This window comes from Larimichthys crocea, chromosome XVIII, assembly GCF_000972845.2.
Source record: "Larimichthys crocea isolate SSNF chromosome XVIII, L_crocea_2.0, whole genome shotgun sequence".
NCBI lineage: Eukaryota > Metazoa > Chordata > Actinopteri > Sciaenidae > Larimichthys > Larimichthys crocea.
Genome location: NC_040028.1, coordinates 7700864 through 7720012, shown reverse-complemented (window position 1 = coordinate 7720012; position 19149 = coordinate 7700864). Strand labels below are relative to the sequence as shown.

Genomic DNA, 19149 nt, shown 5'->3' with positions numbered 1-19149 from the left:
TTGATGGACTGTTTGCAGATGGAAAGGTCTTGTTGAATAGAGCATATTTTGCCCTTTTCAATAATTTCCCCAATCTAGAGTTTTGAAAGAAGCAGCAAAAGAGACTTTTACCTCTGAAGTAAGTTGTTGATATTTCTTAAAAATATCCTGATGCTCCCTAAAAATATATTTTATGTAAAAATACAGTGAACAATTGGCTAATACATTGAAAGTCTATTATTAAATATATAAAAGTGAAAGGTATGTTAACATTCCTCTTAGTTTTCCAAGCGTTTGGATGCGTGTAGTAGGAAAAGCCTAGTGTGAATTGATGCCTAAGGAGTGGGTGCCTCACCCTGATCAGATAAGAGTAATGGAAGCGAATGAAAAGACCCCTGTCCCTGATGGCCACAGCAAAATGGATGTGCTCCCTGAGGTGTACCTCTGGTATCATCCACGCCTGTGGACACAGATTTATTGCCCATTAAAAAGCTACACTGAAATGTACCTCTTAAAATGGCGTGTTTATCCTGTTGAGAAGTCCTTGTAGGAATGAAACGAGACAACTGTGAGCACCAACAGACGGCCGGCTGAGTCACTGGGACAATATGCTGTGAGCCAAGTTCAAATAAGGTTTAATGCCATAAAAACCTAAACTGATCTTTACAATTTCATTTTAACAAAATGAACCCCAGATGAAATCAAATATTCCAAAATGAACATTTTTCTTTTTTACTTACACTATACACACAGCAGTGCTCTTATTTCCTATTTTACAGAGGAAACTGTTTTAAACAAGATTTAACAAGCAGGAAATCAAAAAAAAAGGTACAATCTGCAAGGATTACAAAAATGGAAATCAAAGCAATCTATAACTAGAAGCAATAAATATGACATCTACATCATCTACATGATATCGCTTAACAAACACCAAAAATAAGGAACAGTATACTTATTGATATATTTTGCTGGAAAAATTAGAATAAGTTGACATTGTTTACTCTGAAGCCATAAGTAAACACATTTAGTTTTAGAGTTACATGTTAATACACAACATTTGCACAAAGGAGTAGAACTAAAACATCAACATAGATCAACTTGGATTTAGTAATTTCCTTATCATACACCTCTCCTCGTGTATAATGTGACAGGATCATTTACAGCTGACAGGGAAAGACGTGAGATACAGCAAATAAAGTCTGACTGAAATAATTGCCTCATGCCTACAAACCCTGGATATATGCAATCAACACAACTTATGACATTTCATGTGTTGATGGTTTTCAAAAGAACATTACACCATTTACAACAAGATTGGATGTTATCCACTTTTACATAAACGTCCGTCAATGTAAGCCTGCTGTACAATCGAGAAATGTCTGACATTTTCAAATTTAGTCCCACCTCATTAAAATTCTACATGGATTCTGTACTTTAGCCTTTTTTCTTCTTTTTTTTTGGAGGGGCTTTTGGTTTCTCCGCTCTTGGTCTTAGGTAAATGAAATTTCCCAGGCTAATTAAAGCCTATTAAAGACAGGTAATGTCAGGGCTGGTGGCAGGACCATGACAAAGTGCTGATAATTGTCTGCCAGACTCACTAAATCCACCTGTCCAGCAATTATCGCTTTCCCCCAACCTCTCCTGACACATTAATCCACTGCGGGGCCCGTTCAGCAGGCTGATGCCTCAAAGTACATCCTGCAAACACAGATGTTGGATTTCAGGCTAGTTTAGCATACACATGCCTTATGATGATAACAGCAGAAAACCCGACACATTTTAAGGAGCTCTCAAGGTAGCAGCCAGGTTATACATGAATGGGTACCTACATATGCACATGTAATGATTTATGATTTCTACTTGCCTTTGGATTAGACGTGTCGGATCAATTTATTTTGTCATGGACACATAATCAAGCAATTTATTCCACTCCTTATATGAGATAAAATATAGATTGTAAGGCCATATTAATTATTTACAACTGTAGATCTACTTGACAAAATACCCATTAATCAAACCAAATCAAATCTATATTAGATACTGTCATGTCTGTGTTCTGTGAACAGGTACAAATGGGTGTTTGCTCCTCCTCTCCTTTGAATCCAATGAACCATTTCATTTTGACTCAGTCGAAATATAGCGAGGTTTCAAAAGTGAAATATCTAATTTTATGCCCTGTTGAATAACAATTCAAATGTCTCGGTGATGTAATAATTAACACGATTTCAAAGCCTTGTCGTATTTCATCCCGTAACTGGCTGAGGTGAGGAAATTGTTTCACAATGTTAGCATCAATGCAGCACTGGCACAGCAGTCAGTATTCGCTTCCAACTGGGAGGACGCTTGCCTATGGTCTAGCCTTGAAGAAAACATCTGGACAACATGCTAATTATACCAGTGGTTTACGAAGAACATGTGCTGTTATGATGGGGAGGGGTCACCTGGGGTTGGTAGCTACTAGCTCGGAATCCCAAATCAACCCCTAAAACCAAGTCCCTGGACACCTAACTATCTCGAATATTAGATCAGTATATATATCTGCAGTATACACAAAAGTTTGTAACAATGCATCAAATCCCTCCAGAGTGTGTCCCATTATAAGTTGCACTTCCCGCAACGTGTCAGGTCATCTCAGGTACTTAGGTGTTTCGGGACAAGGAACTTAGAGGTTGACATTTACATTTGAAGATCACACAAAAGGTCGATGCACACTAACAACACAACTAGATCATCCTGTGGAGGAGTAAGGTGTGTCACTATGGTAGTTGTAGTCAGGACATACCTTTTGCACCAGTTTATAGTCTACACTGTAAAAGGCTATATAGATGCATATGACTTTGAAGGGTTTCGAGCACAGCCAGGACACATGGCTCTGCGTCTGCTCCTGATAGCACACCTTGGACGTGTCAAAGTTGCACAGGGCAGTCTTCTTGTTGCGGTCCGTCTTCTCGTACTCAATGCGACAGTTGAATGATTTGGTGTCTTTGGTCTCCAGTGTGGACTGCTGGGCGATCTCAAACTCCACCACCTTGGAGGGTGGTACCAGGCTGACCGACACATTCCCCAGACCCGTGGAGTTATGGCGGAAGTAAACGCTAAAGGTGCCGTTCCCGTGATCCACAATCTTCCCTGTAATGAGCAGGTTAAGCTTGACAGTCTTGATATTGGAGTGGAAATCCCCCCACCCGAACATCTTTTTGAACTTGCCAGTCTTGACGATGGGCCTGCGTTTAGTTCTGGCCTGTGCACCCTGAACATCTGTCTGGTTAGATAACCAGTCCCAGAAGTCCTCCATGTTCTGTAAATATGTAATTTCCCTCATGTTGCTCTTGAACCCGGGGGAGCCCCTGGCAAACAAACGCAGGGGGTTGAGGATCCGTGGAGTGGCCCCCGTGGGAGAAATCTTCTGTTCATCATCACTGTTGCTCCATTCGATGAGCTCTGTGGCTCCTCCATGCATTTTCTTGCATGTGACCTTCAGAAAAAGCCGAGCAAAGGAAGACAGAAAAACAACATTAAATGACATAAGAACTTTTTGAAATTAAATTTTGCAATACTCTGTTGCTGAATTAAGTGACACAATAATTATGCAACCAATAATCACATATGTTAGAATTGTTCTTTAAACATTTTTAGAGTTTCTGGTTGGTGTCTCCAAAAACAACAACAACAACAAAAAAAAATAGACAGTGATGTCTTTCAGGTTTCCATTTTATTCAGAAAAAGTACAAAACAGCACAATGTAGTTCACAAAAGCAGTGATACCTTCCACAGACCAGACATAGACCAGACAGAAAATCCAAGTCAACTGAAGTAAAAATGCCACAGCAGCACTAAGGATAAAGAAAACAGCACTAAAGAGGGAAAGGAAAGTAATGTGGCTGTGATCAGTCTGCAAAAGAAGTTTTCTTCAAATTGTTAAGGGCAGCCACTTAATTCTTTAACACAATAAAATGTATTAAAAGAATCAAGTTGCTTTCCTTTCCTTTCCAATTTTTTGTACTTTCAATAAAACCTAAGAAAAAGAAATTAGCCTACTGACCACTACAGAGCAGGAATGCAAGGAGAAATGGCACTGAACTACAATTCTTGTAAGCAATTAACAATGCTTATAACACAAATACTAATGTTTTAACGTGTATATACAAATATATACACAGAACAATCGAAGCAATACAATCTAGGTTAAGTACAAAGAACAAAAAGATTGAGAGCGAGATGAGAAGGTCCATATTTGTTTCTGTATGGTCAATATAAAGCTTAAGTGAACAGCTCGGCGGCTGAGCCATTCTGACTTTTGCTCTGTCTTTCTGCTAAGCTAAGCTATTCGGCTGCTGTTAGTAACTTTTTTTTTTTTTTCCAAAATATATTTATTGGTTTTTATTAGTATTACAGAACAATTACACTACTGCAACACTTCACAAACAGAACCAACAACAATCACTCACGCACACACACATACACACAAACTTGCACAATATTAATGTATAGGTTTGCCAAATCAAAGCAAGAGAGAAAAAACAAAACAAAATAAAATAAAATGTAATAAGGGTCCCCCTTAAAAAACATTTAAATATACACACAAAAGAAAAGCAAATAAATAAATACATTTACATTCCAGATTCTACAATGCTCATATATGGTTCCCTGAGAAGTAACTTTATGTTTACAGTGATATGATAGGTTAATGATGATCTGTTGTTAGTGGATGATCACTCGTTTACATACTGTTAAGGATAGTTTTGTGATGTGGCGACTGAGGATGCTGGCAGTTCTGTGTAGGACAGTGTGTGAATGATGTTGCCTGAGCATTCCTTCACAGCAACCAGGATCAGAAAGAAAAGGGGATGAGGCTGGTCAAAGGAGTTTGTATTACAACAGAAAGGCTAGTTAAAGAAATATTTTGCCAGTATAACCCCAGACTAACCATATATGTACTAGCTCAAGTAGTTAAGCACACCAAAATGGCATTTATAGTCATTTTATTACATGAATGTGCAAATAGGACGCCAGCTAAACTAAATGCAAAATAAAAAGTACAAATAGCCGTTTAATTGCATGTAATGCAACTATTTACTGACACTAGTAGAAGATAAAACAAGAAATACACAACCCAGTATAAGGGAATGATTCTGGATTCACTGATGAACACCAACTGGGCTCATATTTGCATAATGCTTCTTATATTTTAGGACGACTTGTCAGATTACATGACAATGAAAATCCTCTGGATTTAACATATGAGCTGGTCTCACATCAGCGGTGCTATTCTTAGATACCACATGCATATGAACTTTAGCTTGTAATGGTTCCCAACAATAAAAAAAAATAAAAAAACAGACCTGCCACAGTAGCATGGTAAAGTATGTGCTAAGTGCTAATCCAGACGATGCAATGAACTGTGATCCCTCCTTGTACCTCAAAGCCTTTTAGCTTCAGGAGAGATTCCTGGTCCACTTCAGATAAAGCTTTAATAATTCACGGCAATAAGCTTAGCTAGTTTTATTAGTAATTAGTAGTGCCGGCTTTCCCCAGGCCCGGTTGTAGGGATCACTGAGAGAAGCAGATGTTGAAAGCACTGAACAGCGGCTGTTTGGATTTTCACTGAGCTGCTGTGCACTACTTCCAGACTAATTATAATTTTGCTGTAAGCCTAACTGAGGCATATGTGTACAAAGCTAACAAACTAGGTCTGTCTGCCACAGTTTGTTTTGTCACATTCCTATAAACCTCTCCGTAAGCATGTAACAGGGCTTCATACGTCTTATTTTGTCTATCTTATAGTTAAATCTTTTCTTTACGAGGCTGCTTATGTCACAGACAGTCGTAACACCTTATTGTAACAAGCAGGATGTAATGGCTGTAATGTGAAATCAATGCGTCTCCCACGGACAGTGAGCCTGACCCATCTATCAGCCTTCACAACGCTTAATTAGGACAGTTGCTCCCTGTAAACATGGATGAATGAGGCAACACTGCAATAATGTTCCTCTATGCAGCTCATCACATCCACAGTCATTTAATCAACCAATTCCAGTGGCAGTATTCCCTCACTGATACTGCCACTTAGTAATACCTCATGTGAGCTCAGCTGTTAATTTGATTTGACTCTTACAACATCACAATAACAGGCGAACATAAAATCTGTGCGACTGCTGGCTCCCAACAGGAACATTTCTTCACCGCTGTGAACAAAGAAGACGTGGCACTCGTCTTCCCACCAGCTCGAGCTGTTATATCCGATACACATTAGGTGTCATGCTGCGCAGCTTCCAGAGGTGAAGCCAAATTTTGTCTTTCAGTGTAAATCTCAGGTGAGCTTTGTATGGAATGATTATAATGGAAATGAGAGTTTAAGTATGATGAGCAACTGGGCAAATTGCTGTGACAACAAGGGGATCAGCAGAGGGATATCTAATACTTAAATGCCCCGAGAGAGATGAAGCACTGGGAACTTGAAAGCTTGCACTGACGCATAGGCTTTGGTTTTGTTTCTCTCTCTCTCTCTCTCTGTCTCTGTCTTGCTGTCTCCCTGCACACACACACACACACACACACACACACACACACACACACACACACACACACACACACACTAACAGACCACGTTCGTTTAAGCGGAAGTGCTGTCTCTTAAAAACAGACGAAAAAGAATCCAAGTTTTTTGTACAACATGATGCTGTGGAGAGAGAGAGAGAGAGAGAAAAAAAAGAAGCAAGGTCTGATGAAGGAGAATCTACAAAAGCTTAATTAAGATTTCTTAATCGGTGCTGCCGTGCTAGAGGCATTTCGGGGCGACTTGAAACAAGACATTATTATGATAATAACTGCAGACTTATTGAGCTGAAAACACCAGACCTCATTTTCAGCAGCACCAGGCAGAGTGACTAGTGGCAAACGCCGCAGATAGAGATTTGTCTGTGTGGTTTAGCTCTTCCTTTTCCTGCACACCCTAAACAAAAATGCAGAGCGGCACATGAGATCTTACATCTATATAGCACAGCAGTCAAGGGTATATATCTGCCTTATAAAAGATCACTTAGTTGGGGGCCAAAGGTAGGTGAACTATGAATGTTGTCAATAATTTTAATGGATATCCACCATTATGAACGAAAACAGTAAAGTCTGACTGAATTTTTTCTTTTTTCATGCTGAAGCCTTTAGAGCTAATATTCAGCATCATCGAACGTAAACTGAGATTTCTTAGACATACGACTTTTTGCAAAGAGTAACATATGTGTCATGCATACCACATTTCTTATTTTACGGTACAAAATGTACACCTTCAATACATATAGTGGACTACTGGGCAAATGTGATCCATTCATCCACTCATCTGATGTTTTCAACTTAATCTTAAATATTAAACTCATTTGCATAAAGCATGCTTAAAAAGTGATTAGTAAATAAAATGTGCAAACATACTTCTGTGCTGCAACATTAGATCACACAGCAGAAACTGATAGTCTTTATTATATTGAGAGGTGTTCCTGATATTTTGGCCATTTGGGCTCATTTACATACTTGAGAATGCCATAATATTTGATTATTAACACTTTTCAATATAATACACTCCAATACACCACCACCCATTACAACTTCAATAATAAACACCTTTCCTACACACAAGTGTACCTAATAATGAAGTAGCTAGTGAGTGTTTGCCGTCCAGAGAGTACAGCAGTTTATTTTTGAGCTGTAAAATGTCCTGCTCAACACTTATCTTAATTACAGTTCAGTTAAAGGATCCATATCAGAAATGTTTGTTTCTCAAATACAATTGCCTTGTTTATTATTGGTAATATTGGCTGGCCTAAAAAGCCTTGACCGGATAAAAGTTGGGGACAAGCTGTGCCTTGTTGTTGAAAAATATTATTTATACTTAAGGCAGAGTTGAGTAAATTACCTATACATCTCCAGCTCTTTATCTTATTACATAAGCAATTATTGTACTAGATCTTATCGTCACATTCTTTTGAATGTGTCAAAAGCACATTCTGATTATGAGTAAAACTCTGTCTCTGCACCTTGGTTTTGGGATTAACTGGTATATGTGCATATATATATATATATATATATAGATATAGTATATATATATAATATATATATATATATATATATATATATATAATAGATATAATATGTGCCTCAAAGCCTTTTAGCTTCAGGAGAGGTATATGTTTTTTTATTATTTCAGAAGTGCTTCCTTTACTTTTAAAGTCTTTTCAAAAACAGCCTTGAAGAAAAACAGTTAATGTTGCATCAAATCTGAGTTAAGCCTTTGGAGAGAAGTGTTAGATATTAAATTATATGAGCTGTATGTTTTCCATTAAAATACAATTTTCATGTGCGATTTGATGTGATACAATTTTATATGATGCTATTATATCTGTAAATAAAAGAGTAAAAGAATGAATAAAACATGCAAAAATGTCACAAGTATAGTTCAATGATCTTTTTTTTTTTTTACGACACACGTTCTGCATATTCGATTTAATGTTGCGTTAATCAATACTATCCAGAGGTATTAGTGGCACTTAAATACTGACAGTGGTCTAAGCAGCAGCATGCCACACACACACAGCCAGGATGAATCAGCCTCGACATTCATCTGTAATGAGCATTATGGAGCTGGCTGCCCGCTTGTCCCGTGGGTAGACATATCTTTTAGAGGCCTGACATAAAGGTAATTGCCACAGTGACCAGAACTAGCCTCTAGAAAGTTATTAAGAAGCCAGTGACATCTGGCTTCTGGATCATCAGAAGAGATGGTGTTAAAATGCATTTGCAGTGAGCAGCCGGCAACATTGTGCTCGGCTGTGATGGGTTCTGGGCCGCGGGCAAGGCTACAGTGTTGTTTTGATGGCGACGATGGAATCTCTCAGTCTACCCATGGTTGACACTCGTGATCTGAGATCTGCTTTTCTGTGTGAAAGCAGCATCTTTATTACTAAGTTCCAGTATCAGTGAGCTAAAATAATTTCCATAGTTGATTTTTTTTCCAGCACATAAGGTTGGGATTTGTGTCTGGGGAAAATTGGTTTCAGGCATCTTTCTCACAATAAACAAAATGGGCAATTAACCTGCTCATCAGTGCAAGCAGAGTGGTTCCAATGATGCACTCCACTGTTCTTCATGGATTTATCTGTGCAAATTGACCTCACTTTGGTGGTGCAATTCATTTCTCTGCTAATTTTCTGTGTCTGAAGCTTCATTAACTTGATGCACTTCCACGTCTAAAATCCTGGACGTCCCGTGAAAATTACACCGGCTTCAGCACTGCCTAACGTAATACTTTCCCAGCACTATTGAAGCACAACACCTGCCATGTTAGAGCTGCTCAGCCAGTACAGCTAGCAATAGACTGTAGATTGTTGTAGAGCTGGATTGACTGCAGCCTCTTACTTTCAAGCATCTGACATGACAAGCGGCACCACTCACATTAAAACCATTCTCCGCCTGCAATCCCTTGCTCCACATCCTTCCCTAGCCATCTTCCTCCTGATGTTGCAGGGCATATCATTTGTAATGATTCACACTCAGAGCCCGGTTCCAGGAGAGAAGGCCCTGGAGGCGCTTAGGCAGCGCAGAGCGAGAGTCTACACGATGCTGAAGAATAGATTGGTGCTCTGATCGCTGGAACAGCCTCACGCTCCAGAGCCATCACTTTTAATCAGAAGCCGTCCAGGGAAACACATGGCAGGTGCTTCAGCACTGTGGTGGATCGCAACAGCATATCCACACCGGGGGCACCTTACCAATCACCGAAGACTGCGTTTAGTGTGTGTGTGCATGTAGCATTTCTTCCTCCCCTCCAGTATAATCCTTTAGGCCATTATCACCTGACCTCTGTGAGAATGAGACAGAACACAACTTCTAATATCTTCACACTCCTGCTTAAGATGTTATAGATCCAATATTGAATTTGTGCCTCAATTTATCATCTACACACTATAATTTATGGTGAATATTGGAAGCAGCCAGTATCAAATGTATTATTACAAATCGACCTAACTGGTCATGCCAACGTTCAAAGGTCTAATATCTGATCCTGTCGACACCTGCACATGCATGTTTACACCAGACCAGCTTCTGCCTGTGTTGACAGTGAGAGGAGAGGGAATGACAAGCTCAAAGTAAAGTGGTGCTGATGTTTTCATTACTATAATCACACCAGTATCGTCATTAATCTCCACAGCACATCATCTCGATCTCTCACTGTTGACAGATGTGCTGGAAAAAATTTGCGGCACGTGCTTCACATGACATGAAACATACAACTGCGCAAGCAGTATCCAGGTGGCCTAGGTAGAGAGACGCGGAGGCATCTGTTATTAGAGAGGGTGATATTAAAAACACAAGCATCACATCAACCTGCGCACGGCTTTGATCGCATCAACACTGAATAATAATGGTGCAAACTTGGTTTTTGGTTTTCACACTAAATGTGCAGTGAAAACTGTGACCAAAATTATTTAATGGCAAGAAAAAATGCTTACTGCAACCCTGTTTGCTATTGTGGTGATGTACAGCTGCACCTGGCTACTTCTATTATAGCTACTTTTTGGCATTTTGGTCAGTGATGAGAGCTATGATTACCTACAGCGCCATAAACATGAATCACAAAGAAGATGTGAGCTGTGTCAATCGGCCAAATGGCATTCAGCCAAGTCATTGCTGAAACAATGTTTAAATGCAGTGTAATGCAAGCTCTTCACGCAAGTGCTGTTTTATTCCGACACAGGTACAGCACAAACAAAATTCTGTTAAGCTCGTGAAGTTATAACGCCTGTGTACTCCACACATTAAACTAAAATTCACAATGTTTAAGAGCCTGTTTCTCCGCATGTTGTGGCGAAATATGATTCGACTGCTCATAATGTCACCCGGAGCTGCTTGACACTAACTCAAATGATGCCTCACCTCACCTTTTTTTTTGGTTATATTGGTCCAAATCTTTTGAATTTGTGTTTTTAAGAGTGTTCATTTTGAAGCATTTGGTATCCCTACGGGAAACAATACACTAAACTGCACAAATCACAAACAATTACTTCGCCTGCAGTGTAGAAGCTGTCAACACACAATTGCAGAAACCTGTTTCAGCGCTCCCTAATCAACACAACAAATTATATCGCATCTAGCTCCAGCCTCACTGACAATTCTAATGAGTGTCAGCGTCTCCTTACATTATCAAGCGTCAGGTTAGTGGCCTTTCATCTTTATACCTGTAACACAGCAGCTCCTCCAAAATCGCCTTCAAGGCTTCATGTCATCAGTATCAGCTGTTTTCGGGTTAGCTGGATTTTGTCAAATCTTTTTGCAACATGAATCTAAATTCCAGAAACTCCAATCACTAGGACTAAATCAGGTGTCCAGAAATGTTTTTTTTTAAAGAAAGACTGAACACCCATTATATAATCCAACCACAATGTAAAGGGAGATCTACAGCAAACCAGTGCCAGCATCACACAGCAGTTCTATTATTGTCTTATTGATTATTGATCGCCTTATCCTATAAGCTCTTGTGTTTTGTCATATCTATGTTCAAAATCAAAAGAACTGTAACCTTTTTTTTTTGTTGTTTTTTTCTGACCAGGTCACGGTGGCTGATTGATGCTGTCGAGAGGTGCATTGCTGAACATGTAGCATATTTTAAATTAAATTATAGATTTCCTTGAGTAAATGAAGGTAATATGTAATGTAGGTAATCATATTTTACAGCTGTTTACAAGCATTATTGGATCGAATTGCTTCTCTGCATGGAAGTCAATAAAAACCAAAATCGCATTCACAGTTTAAAACAATGTGATTCCTTTGTTAATTAACTGCAGGAGATCGTCATCATTAGATTAGATTAGACACATACATTCATGGCATGGCCCACAAGGGTGAAAGCGGTATGTTAGTGAGAGTGACACAGTGTGGGAAATTTAAATGCTGCAAAGACGTCAGGTGTTCAGAAAGTGTTAGCAAAGATCACACGGGGAGAGAAGAAGGGGAATGAGGCGAAAGCTCTGAGACTAGAGTCTCCAGGTAATCTGGATACTTGTGTTATCTCAGCACCTGCCACATGTGACAGCAGCAAAGCCCTGAACACTTCACTTTTAGGCAGGCGTTACCTTTCAACGCATCATCACTTTCGTAATCCCCTTACATGGTCAAAGCGTCAACTCCTGTGCTGACTCCTGACACCTGCAGCACACTTCCGTATGTCTGATAGCAGGGATTCAGGAGGATAACACCACGAAGCATGTTGGATTCGGAGTGTAATTATCATTCTCTTGACCGACACACACTTTGTACAACAATGGTAAACATACTTTTAAAACTCTTCGGCTAATACTCGAGGATGCATGGCATGTTATTCTGGAAATAATACTTCAGGGTCCGGTTTGGGTTTTTGCACTTTCATCTCAGTAAGATGTAATGTAAATGTTTCTCTCAGAGCTTTTTGTGACTGCGTACGTGTGACAACTTCAATTTTGTGTTTTCTTCTCTTCAAATCCATGCTGCAAATGATACGGGGCGTTTCATTGGAAAATGTTTTTGCTTGATTTGCTCAAACGTACGTCCAGCAAATTTGACAGAGCAAATGTTTCTGTTCTCGAAGCAGATTGCGCCACGGCTGATTTCACAGAAACAACTCCCTTTGAAGAAGAAACAAGACTTGGAAAAGACGTTGTTTCCTTTCTCTCTGAGTAGCTCTGGAGACAGGTACTTGAAAGAAATATACAAAGACGGAGGGGAGCTGACAGTGCTTTGTTAAGGCTGAAAATGACAAGCTGAAAAGAAAGGCCTCAAAGCCTGGAGGCAGAGGAGGAAATGCAAAACGGAGAATAATCAGAAAGGAGATTTATTGTACTTACTCTAAAGCTGTCACACCTTGCCTTTTACAGGAAAGCAACGCCATTTTAATTAAAGAGGTCAATCATTTTTCCCGAGCTCTGACATATAGTGTGATTGCCTTCTCCAAAGTACCAAACCAGGTGGTAATTAAAAACTTTATATGTCAGAGTGTTTGTGTTCAAAGACAGAAAATTCTGCCAATGTGCTTACTTCAGTCGCGGTTTATGTGACGACGCAGTGTCTCATGAGTTTGATAGTTCTGACATAAATGAGAGAGAACCCACGTTTTATACAGTGACAAGACAACTAACAAGTAATATTTGATTTAATAAAAGAAACTGATTCCTGAGATGATATTCCATCATCCACGCAGGATTTAGACACAATACTTGCCGTATACAATATAAACTATTATCTACCTTTTGTTTTGCTGCAGCACAGCAGTGAAAAGCCACGCAGACAGTAAAAGAGCTGCTAAACAGTGAGGCTGTGCATCAGAGAGTGCTGGATGTTTCTGACCCTGCAGAGCGGTAATGACAATGATATAAGGTAGTGGAGCCTCCAAATCCACTGCCTCGGGCTGCACATCGGCCATAAAAATTCATAGCTGTGGACCAAGATCAAGAAACTCAACATCATATTAAACATAATGTTTCCTGCACCAGAGTCGCCACATTGGGTGTGACTTAGCTTCGGAGATCAGAACTTCATCCGAACGCTTCACATCATGAGAGAAGCTGGGGGTGGGGGTGGGGGGGGGAGTAATTGTGCTGCTCATAATTGTTTGACTTAAGTTTTTAATGGTCTATCCAGCAGCCAGATTATGGTTATTGTAAATGCAAAGGGCAAATGTGTCACACCTATCAGTCATTTGGAACTCCTTTCTCTTCATTTCAGGACCTTTATCATGGATTTTATTGCCAGTACACACACACAATTATGATCGATGATTAGAAAGGGAGAGTCGATACAACCTGTAGTGTCTACGAGCTGCATTTGAGGGATTTAGCCAGCAGAAATGACAACCTCGCCCAAAGAGGTCTGAGACAACATACAGGCTGACGACTGCAAATGCCACAGACAGTATTGTTTATGGGGGATTATCTAGTCAAGCCTTCTGGCTAGAAACATTGTGACCCCAATATGAGCACAGATACACATCGGAAGCATGTAAGCTCCAAAATGATTCCTGGAAGGCAGAACATGCATGCATGCAAGGCCCCTTCACTCTGTCAATCCATGTTTAATCACTTCCACAGAAATTTCTACTGGCCTGCCTGCCCATTTTTCTCTCATATTTTTCTCTCTCTCTCTCCACCCAATTTCACTGGTGAGTTTTTTGAAGACTTAAGTTCCACTCTTTTTTTTTTTTTCTCCCCTCTTTCTTACAAGGCAAATCCTGGGAGAGGTTGATGTGAAGACCAGGCAGAGCAGGGATGTGAAGAATATAAACACAATTTTTTTTTATTGTCCAGAGGGAAAGGAGGGGGTACAGGGGGTTGGGCGGTGGGGTCTGTAAAAGAGACGAGGACCTTATCACAGCCCAGCAGCTCTGTAATTCGCCGCCATGATAAAGTGGCAGCGCGGAAAACCTTACAAGGCTGGCACAATCCAAAGACGGATTAGGTTTTTCTGACATAAGCTTCCTGAAAAACTAATCAATCAGCCCATGCAGTATTATCAGAAGCGTGAGATTAAAGAGCTGCTCCTAATCCCTCCACTGTACATTTTATTACACTTCCCAGTGTTAGTTGCCTTTAAAATATACAATAAATAAATAATAAAACCAAACCTAATTGAGCATGGGGAAGGGGAAAAGGGTTAAAGAGCCCTTAGAGAGGGAATTTATGTAGAATTTGTGTTTTGTTATGAAGACAGGGATGAAACTATTGTCCTTGCCAGAACCCTTTTTGACTTTGAATACAGCCTCACTGTCTCACTCCAGCAATGCAGAAAAGAAATGCATGTGGGAAAAATAAAAAATAAAAAATACAAATTTGCAGCTAACACCGAAACAAAAGTGACTTTTTTCTTGGTCTGGTGATTTTTTTGATTTTCTGCTTTAAAGTGGCGGATGAAAAGATAAATAATCAAGCGACTAGACTTTAATAAAATAATAAATAACTGTTGAAATTAATGACAAATCCTTTGAGGAATGACTTGTAATCCCTTAAATCAGTGCACGTCAAAGTTGCAGGGATGAACTCCAAGCGTGTAGTGGATCCAGAGGACGAGACATGTTCAGCTTACGAGTAACCAGCTAAGCTTTGTCTCTTTAATGCGTCACACCCCTTCTATCAAGATGCTCACTCCATCTCTGCTCTGTTCGACCCTGGCCGGCGTTTACGGTATCTATACGCAGCTATACATTTAACACCACCGCTGAGCCTCTTGGCAGGGGCCACATTGATGCTTTGTCATGACATAATATTACCAGAGAGCTCTAACCCCGGCAATAAGATACAAACGCTTAATAGACTTTGTCAACGTCTTCTCACACTTAATCCCAAGCACCATTGAAAAAAAAAAATAATAATAATAAAAAAAAAACACTTTCCCTACATGCAATCTGTAGAATATAGGCAGGACATGACAGGCAGAGGGAGATGGCAGAGAGCAAGAGCTCTCAAGTATGTTTTATCTTCATCTACATTGTTCTGCTGTCATTGCACAGAGGATAACTGCAGCAGATGTGAGGGGGAAGAATGGATTCTCCCAGGATAGCTTTGACCCTCTTATTTGTCCCTGGGGTATGGCACAGATGCTCGGGTTGGGGTTACATTTTCACCATTTGATTCATGGTCTCTGTGTTTTCTGTATGACTGTGTATGAAGACGCCAGAGGAAGAGTGTTTTGGATTCACACGTATGAGAGACTACAGACCTGAACCTCTACTTAAAACTAAAAACAGCTGAGGATCTTTCAGTATAATAAGGTGTTCTCTTTATAGTACCCTAAACATGTATAAGAGAGATTGTTGACAGCTAAATAAGTTTTGGTGCATATTTCAGTTAGCGTCATCCTGGTATTGAAACATTTTTTTTTACTCTTCGGAAGGTGGGGGTGTATTGATAAGGACCAATATGTCCCCAGTCAGACAGTGGTGGGTCTGCTGGGAGGGAAGCCACTGAGGCATATGAAGAGAGCCTCTCCAGGGAGGCAGTCTGGCTCTCTCTCTCTCTCTCTGGAGGCAGAGCTCCCAATAGGCACAAGGCTGATTACAACAGCAGCCAGAGCAGACAGCACTTTGCTGCTACATCTGCACAGTTCAAGGCTATCTTTAAAGAAGCCCTCTTTGAGGATAGCACAGATGTGAAGAAACTTCTTCAATCACATGGCATTTTCTTTTCAGGTCTGATCACGGCAAGACTCCGGAAAGCAAGGATGATCACGATAAAACCCACATTTTATTTGGCAGCCAATAGAGGACATCAGTAGCTGTTAGGAGAAAAAAAAAAAGTGGGGAAAGACCTTTATATTTCCCTAAAGCTTATGATCTTTCTTTGGAGAGCTTATTCCCGCAATAAAAACAGAATTATACTACAGAAAGATTATGTCCAGAAGCTGCTAAATCATTTCCTCCACATTCATGAGGACTTATGATTTCATTGCATTGTGTAAGTTATAAAGGAGGAACAGCGCAGGATTTGGAAACCTGTGGGTTCAACAAATTTGCGCCTATTGTTCATTTTCTTTTAACACTGGCCTCCATTTTAGTGCAGCAAACACACTTCACGGCTGTCGAGGGTTCAACACGGAGGTCAAACCTTTTTCATGCCTAGGAGCAAAATAAATTAAAATGATTTTAAACCACACATATTCATTTGATATAGCTGAAAAAATGATGTGGTATTATATGTGATGGTTTTGTTGAGCCACAAGTGACAGAATCAGGATACCGAGACCATAATATAATACGTAAAAAGTCACAGCAGAAAAAGAATGATAAACTCTGCGAGCATTAATAATATTTGCATATATCCAGTGAATAATAAACTGATTTTTTTTTAAACTACATTAACAAAACATCTCAATTAAGAATTGTTAATTATTATATAATGAGTATTAATCTCACATTAACTTAAAATGTGATGTAAATATTCTGTGTTATTGTACAAATATGCAAACATTTTTCTATAACTAAAGAAAGGTCACAATGCTAAATACGACAATGATGCTATTAGGGAAATTAACTGCATATAGTGTTATACATTATGACACATCATGACAAAGTCACAGTCTGTTCTGCAAAATTAAAATCCAATCAACTTGGCTATTTATGTTTCTAAAATATTCCTTACATAAACTGCAGACATAACCATATTTGTTAGGGGTGATGAGGTGTCCTTTATTTTAATATATGCTAGAAAAATCATGTTATTTCAAATATTTTGGTGTTTTATTAATAGCCTGCAAGTTCAAATAACACAAAACAAGCTTATCCCCTGTAAGACTAATAAGGGGCTCATGTCCGCCAACAAATTTGCTGCTGGTGACTGTGACAACTAAAATTTCATGCCTGGAATTGAATTGTCATTTGGCATTATGTGCTGAGTGATAAATCTCACGTTGCACAAGCTATATAATGCAGGTCTACAGTAAACTGCATACCAGAAATATATATAAATGCAAACAATATATAACACAGGGTATATACTATAAATATAAAAGAAGACATACTTGACAGGGGTCAACAGGATTATAAAAAAGCACATTAAAGTCACTTACTGTCTGTAAGTTTCGCTTTAAAGCCTTGTTGGTCACAGACATATTTCTACATATTCTGTTCTTTGCTCACTTAACCATCTCACAGCTCACCTGGTGTAGGAGGAAAAGAAACAGGAATGTTTGCAGAGCTCTCATCTTCACAGACTTCTCGACTTATTCGAAATGAGCGGCGCTTAAATCCTCTCTGGAAATTTTGGAGAGGGACAGACCCACATGCCTTTGAAGCATTGCTGTGATCACCTGCGAGGAAAAGTGCAAACATGTACGATGTTAAATCGCTTAGAGAGAGAGAGAGAGGAAAAAAAGAACCCTTGTTAAACTTGGGAGGACATGAAATGTAGCACACTTGAATCTTATCTTAAGAAGAAACTAAAAACTTTTCCTTACCGTTTTTTTTCTTCTTTTTTTTCCAAATGTTATACCTCACTTAATTATGTAAGGTGGTTGGAATCATCCTTGTTCAATCCACTTTTGGGAAAGAGTCCTAAAATCCTCTCAAACGTCTCCGTCTCTCGTCTCCCCTGTGCAGCTGGGACACTTGTATTTCTCTACAAATAAGGTGAAACGGCTACATTCAGCGGCTCAGTTCAAACAACACTCCTCTAAGTTGCGAATCAAAGCAAAACCGAAATAAAATGCGCGTTATATTTTCCCCTACTTAATCCAATAAACAATATCAATACGATAGCGATGTGCGCTGTAAAAAGTATAGCCAAGTGAGCCCGTATCCCAGTGACAGGACTGCAGTCATTCAGACAGCAGTGCGCTCTCTTCAGCTCTATTTGATTTCAGTGCGCAAAATCCTCCGCTGCGCGTCTGGAGTCTCCAAGGTCGGCGCGCATCCGTGTGGAGAGTCAGACCAAAGATCTACCTTTGAAGTCTTACTCTCTCGGTCGAAGAGACAAGTAAAAGGCTTGATGTCACTGATATCAGGTTTTGTTCAGCGACACGTCCACGTTTTTTTTTTTAACCCTTTGTACAACTAGTTTTGTGCGTTAGCGATGAATGGATAATAATGCATATAATTACCATCAAATAAGATTTAACGCAGCCGTGGTTGTTCTGCACCTTGTGTGGTGATTTTTTTTAAGGTGTTCACAACTTACGCTAACACTTTTTATTGTTTCAATTTGTACAATGATGACTTCAAACGTGCAACACACAATAATAAAAGCAGGGATGTTTGAATCATTCAAGTAAAATAAATAAATAAATAAAAAAAAGTGACTGATCTCTATTCATGTGAGAAGTGGCTGACGCAGCAGTCGTGACCACACAGTGGAGACAGCAAAAGGTCAAACGTTTTGATGCTGATGGCTGTACAAGAGGCAATAACATTTTCAAGTGAGAGTTTATGGATCCATATGACTTTGGCTCCATCATGTGGTTGTATCCAAACATCTCACTTTACAGAGAAGAGTGTGTACTTTGACATGGCAGTGTGCAGATGGAATAGTTAATGAGTTCATATGTAGAGTTGTTTAAATAGTCTGATTTATACAAGTCAGGTAATGTTTGCGAGACTTATCAGTGTAAGATCTCTTTGTATTTGAACTTAATGTCTATGTGACAAAAGTCCACTGATTTGTGTTAAAG

The 19149-nt window shown here is 39.4% G+C and overlaps 1 protein-coding gene across 1 annotated transcript; it reads right to left on the bottom strand.

The window, feature by feature from the left end:
• Window positions 1–1416: 1416 nt before the first annotated feature.
• nxph2a (neurexophilin 2a) lies at window positions 1417–18519 on the bottom strand. Its single transcript, XM_010740180.3, has 3 exons — window positions 17941–18519; window positions 17644–17793; window positions 1417–3454 (listed from the first exon to the last, which is right to left on the bottom strand). The coding sequence occupies exons 2-3, from the start codon at window positions 17686–17688 to the stop codon at window positions 2708–2710; spliced, it is 792 nt and encodes a 263-aa protein (XP_010738482.2). The 5' UTR covers window positions 17689–17793; window positions 17941–18519; the 3' UTR covers window positions 1417–2707.
• Between the last annotated feature and the right edge of the window lie 630 nt (window positions 18520–19149).

Bases quoted from the DNA above. Each gene is read 5' to 3' on its own strand.
- nxph2a (XM_010740180.3), bottom strand. From the start codon at position 17,688: ATGAGAGCTCTGCAAACATTCCTGTTTCTTTTCCTCCTACACCAG. The intron at 3,455-17,643 runs GTGAGCTGTGAG...CTTTTTCTGAAG, and splicing joins TTCTTTTCCTCCTACACCAG to GTCACATGCAAGAAAATGCA.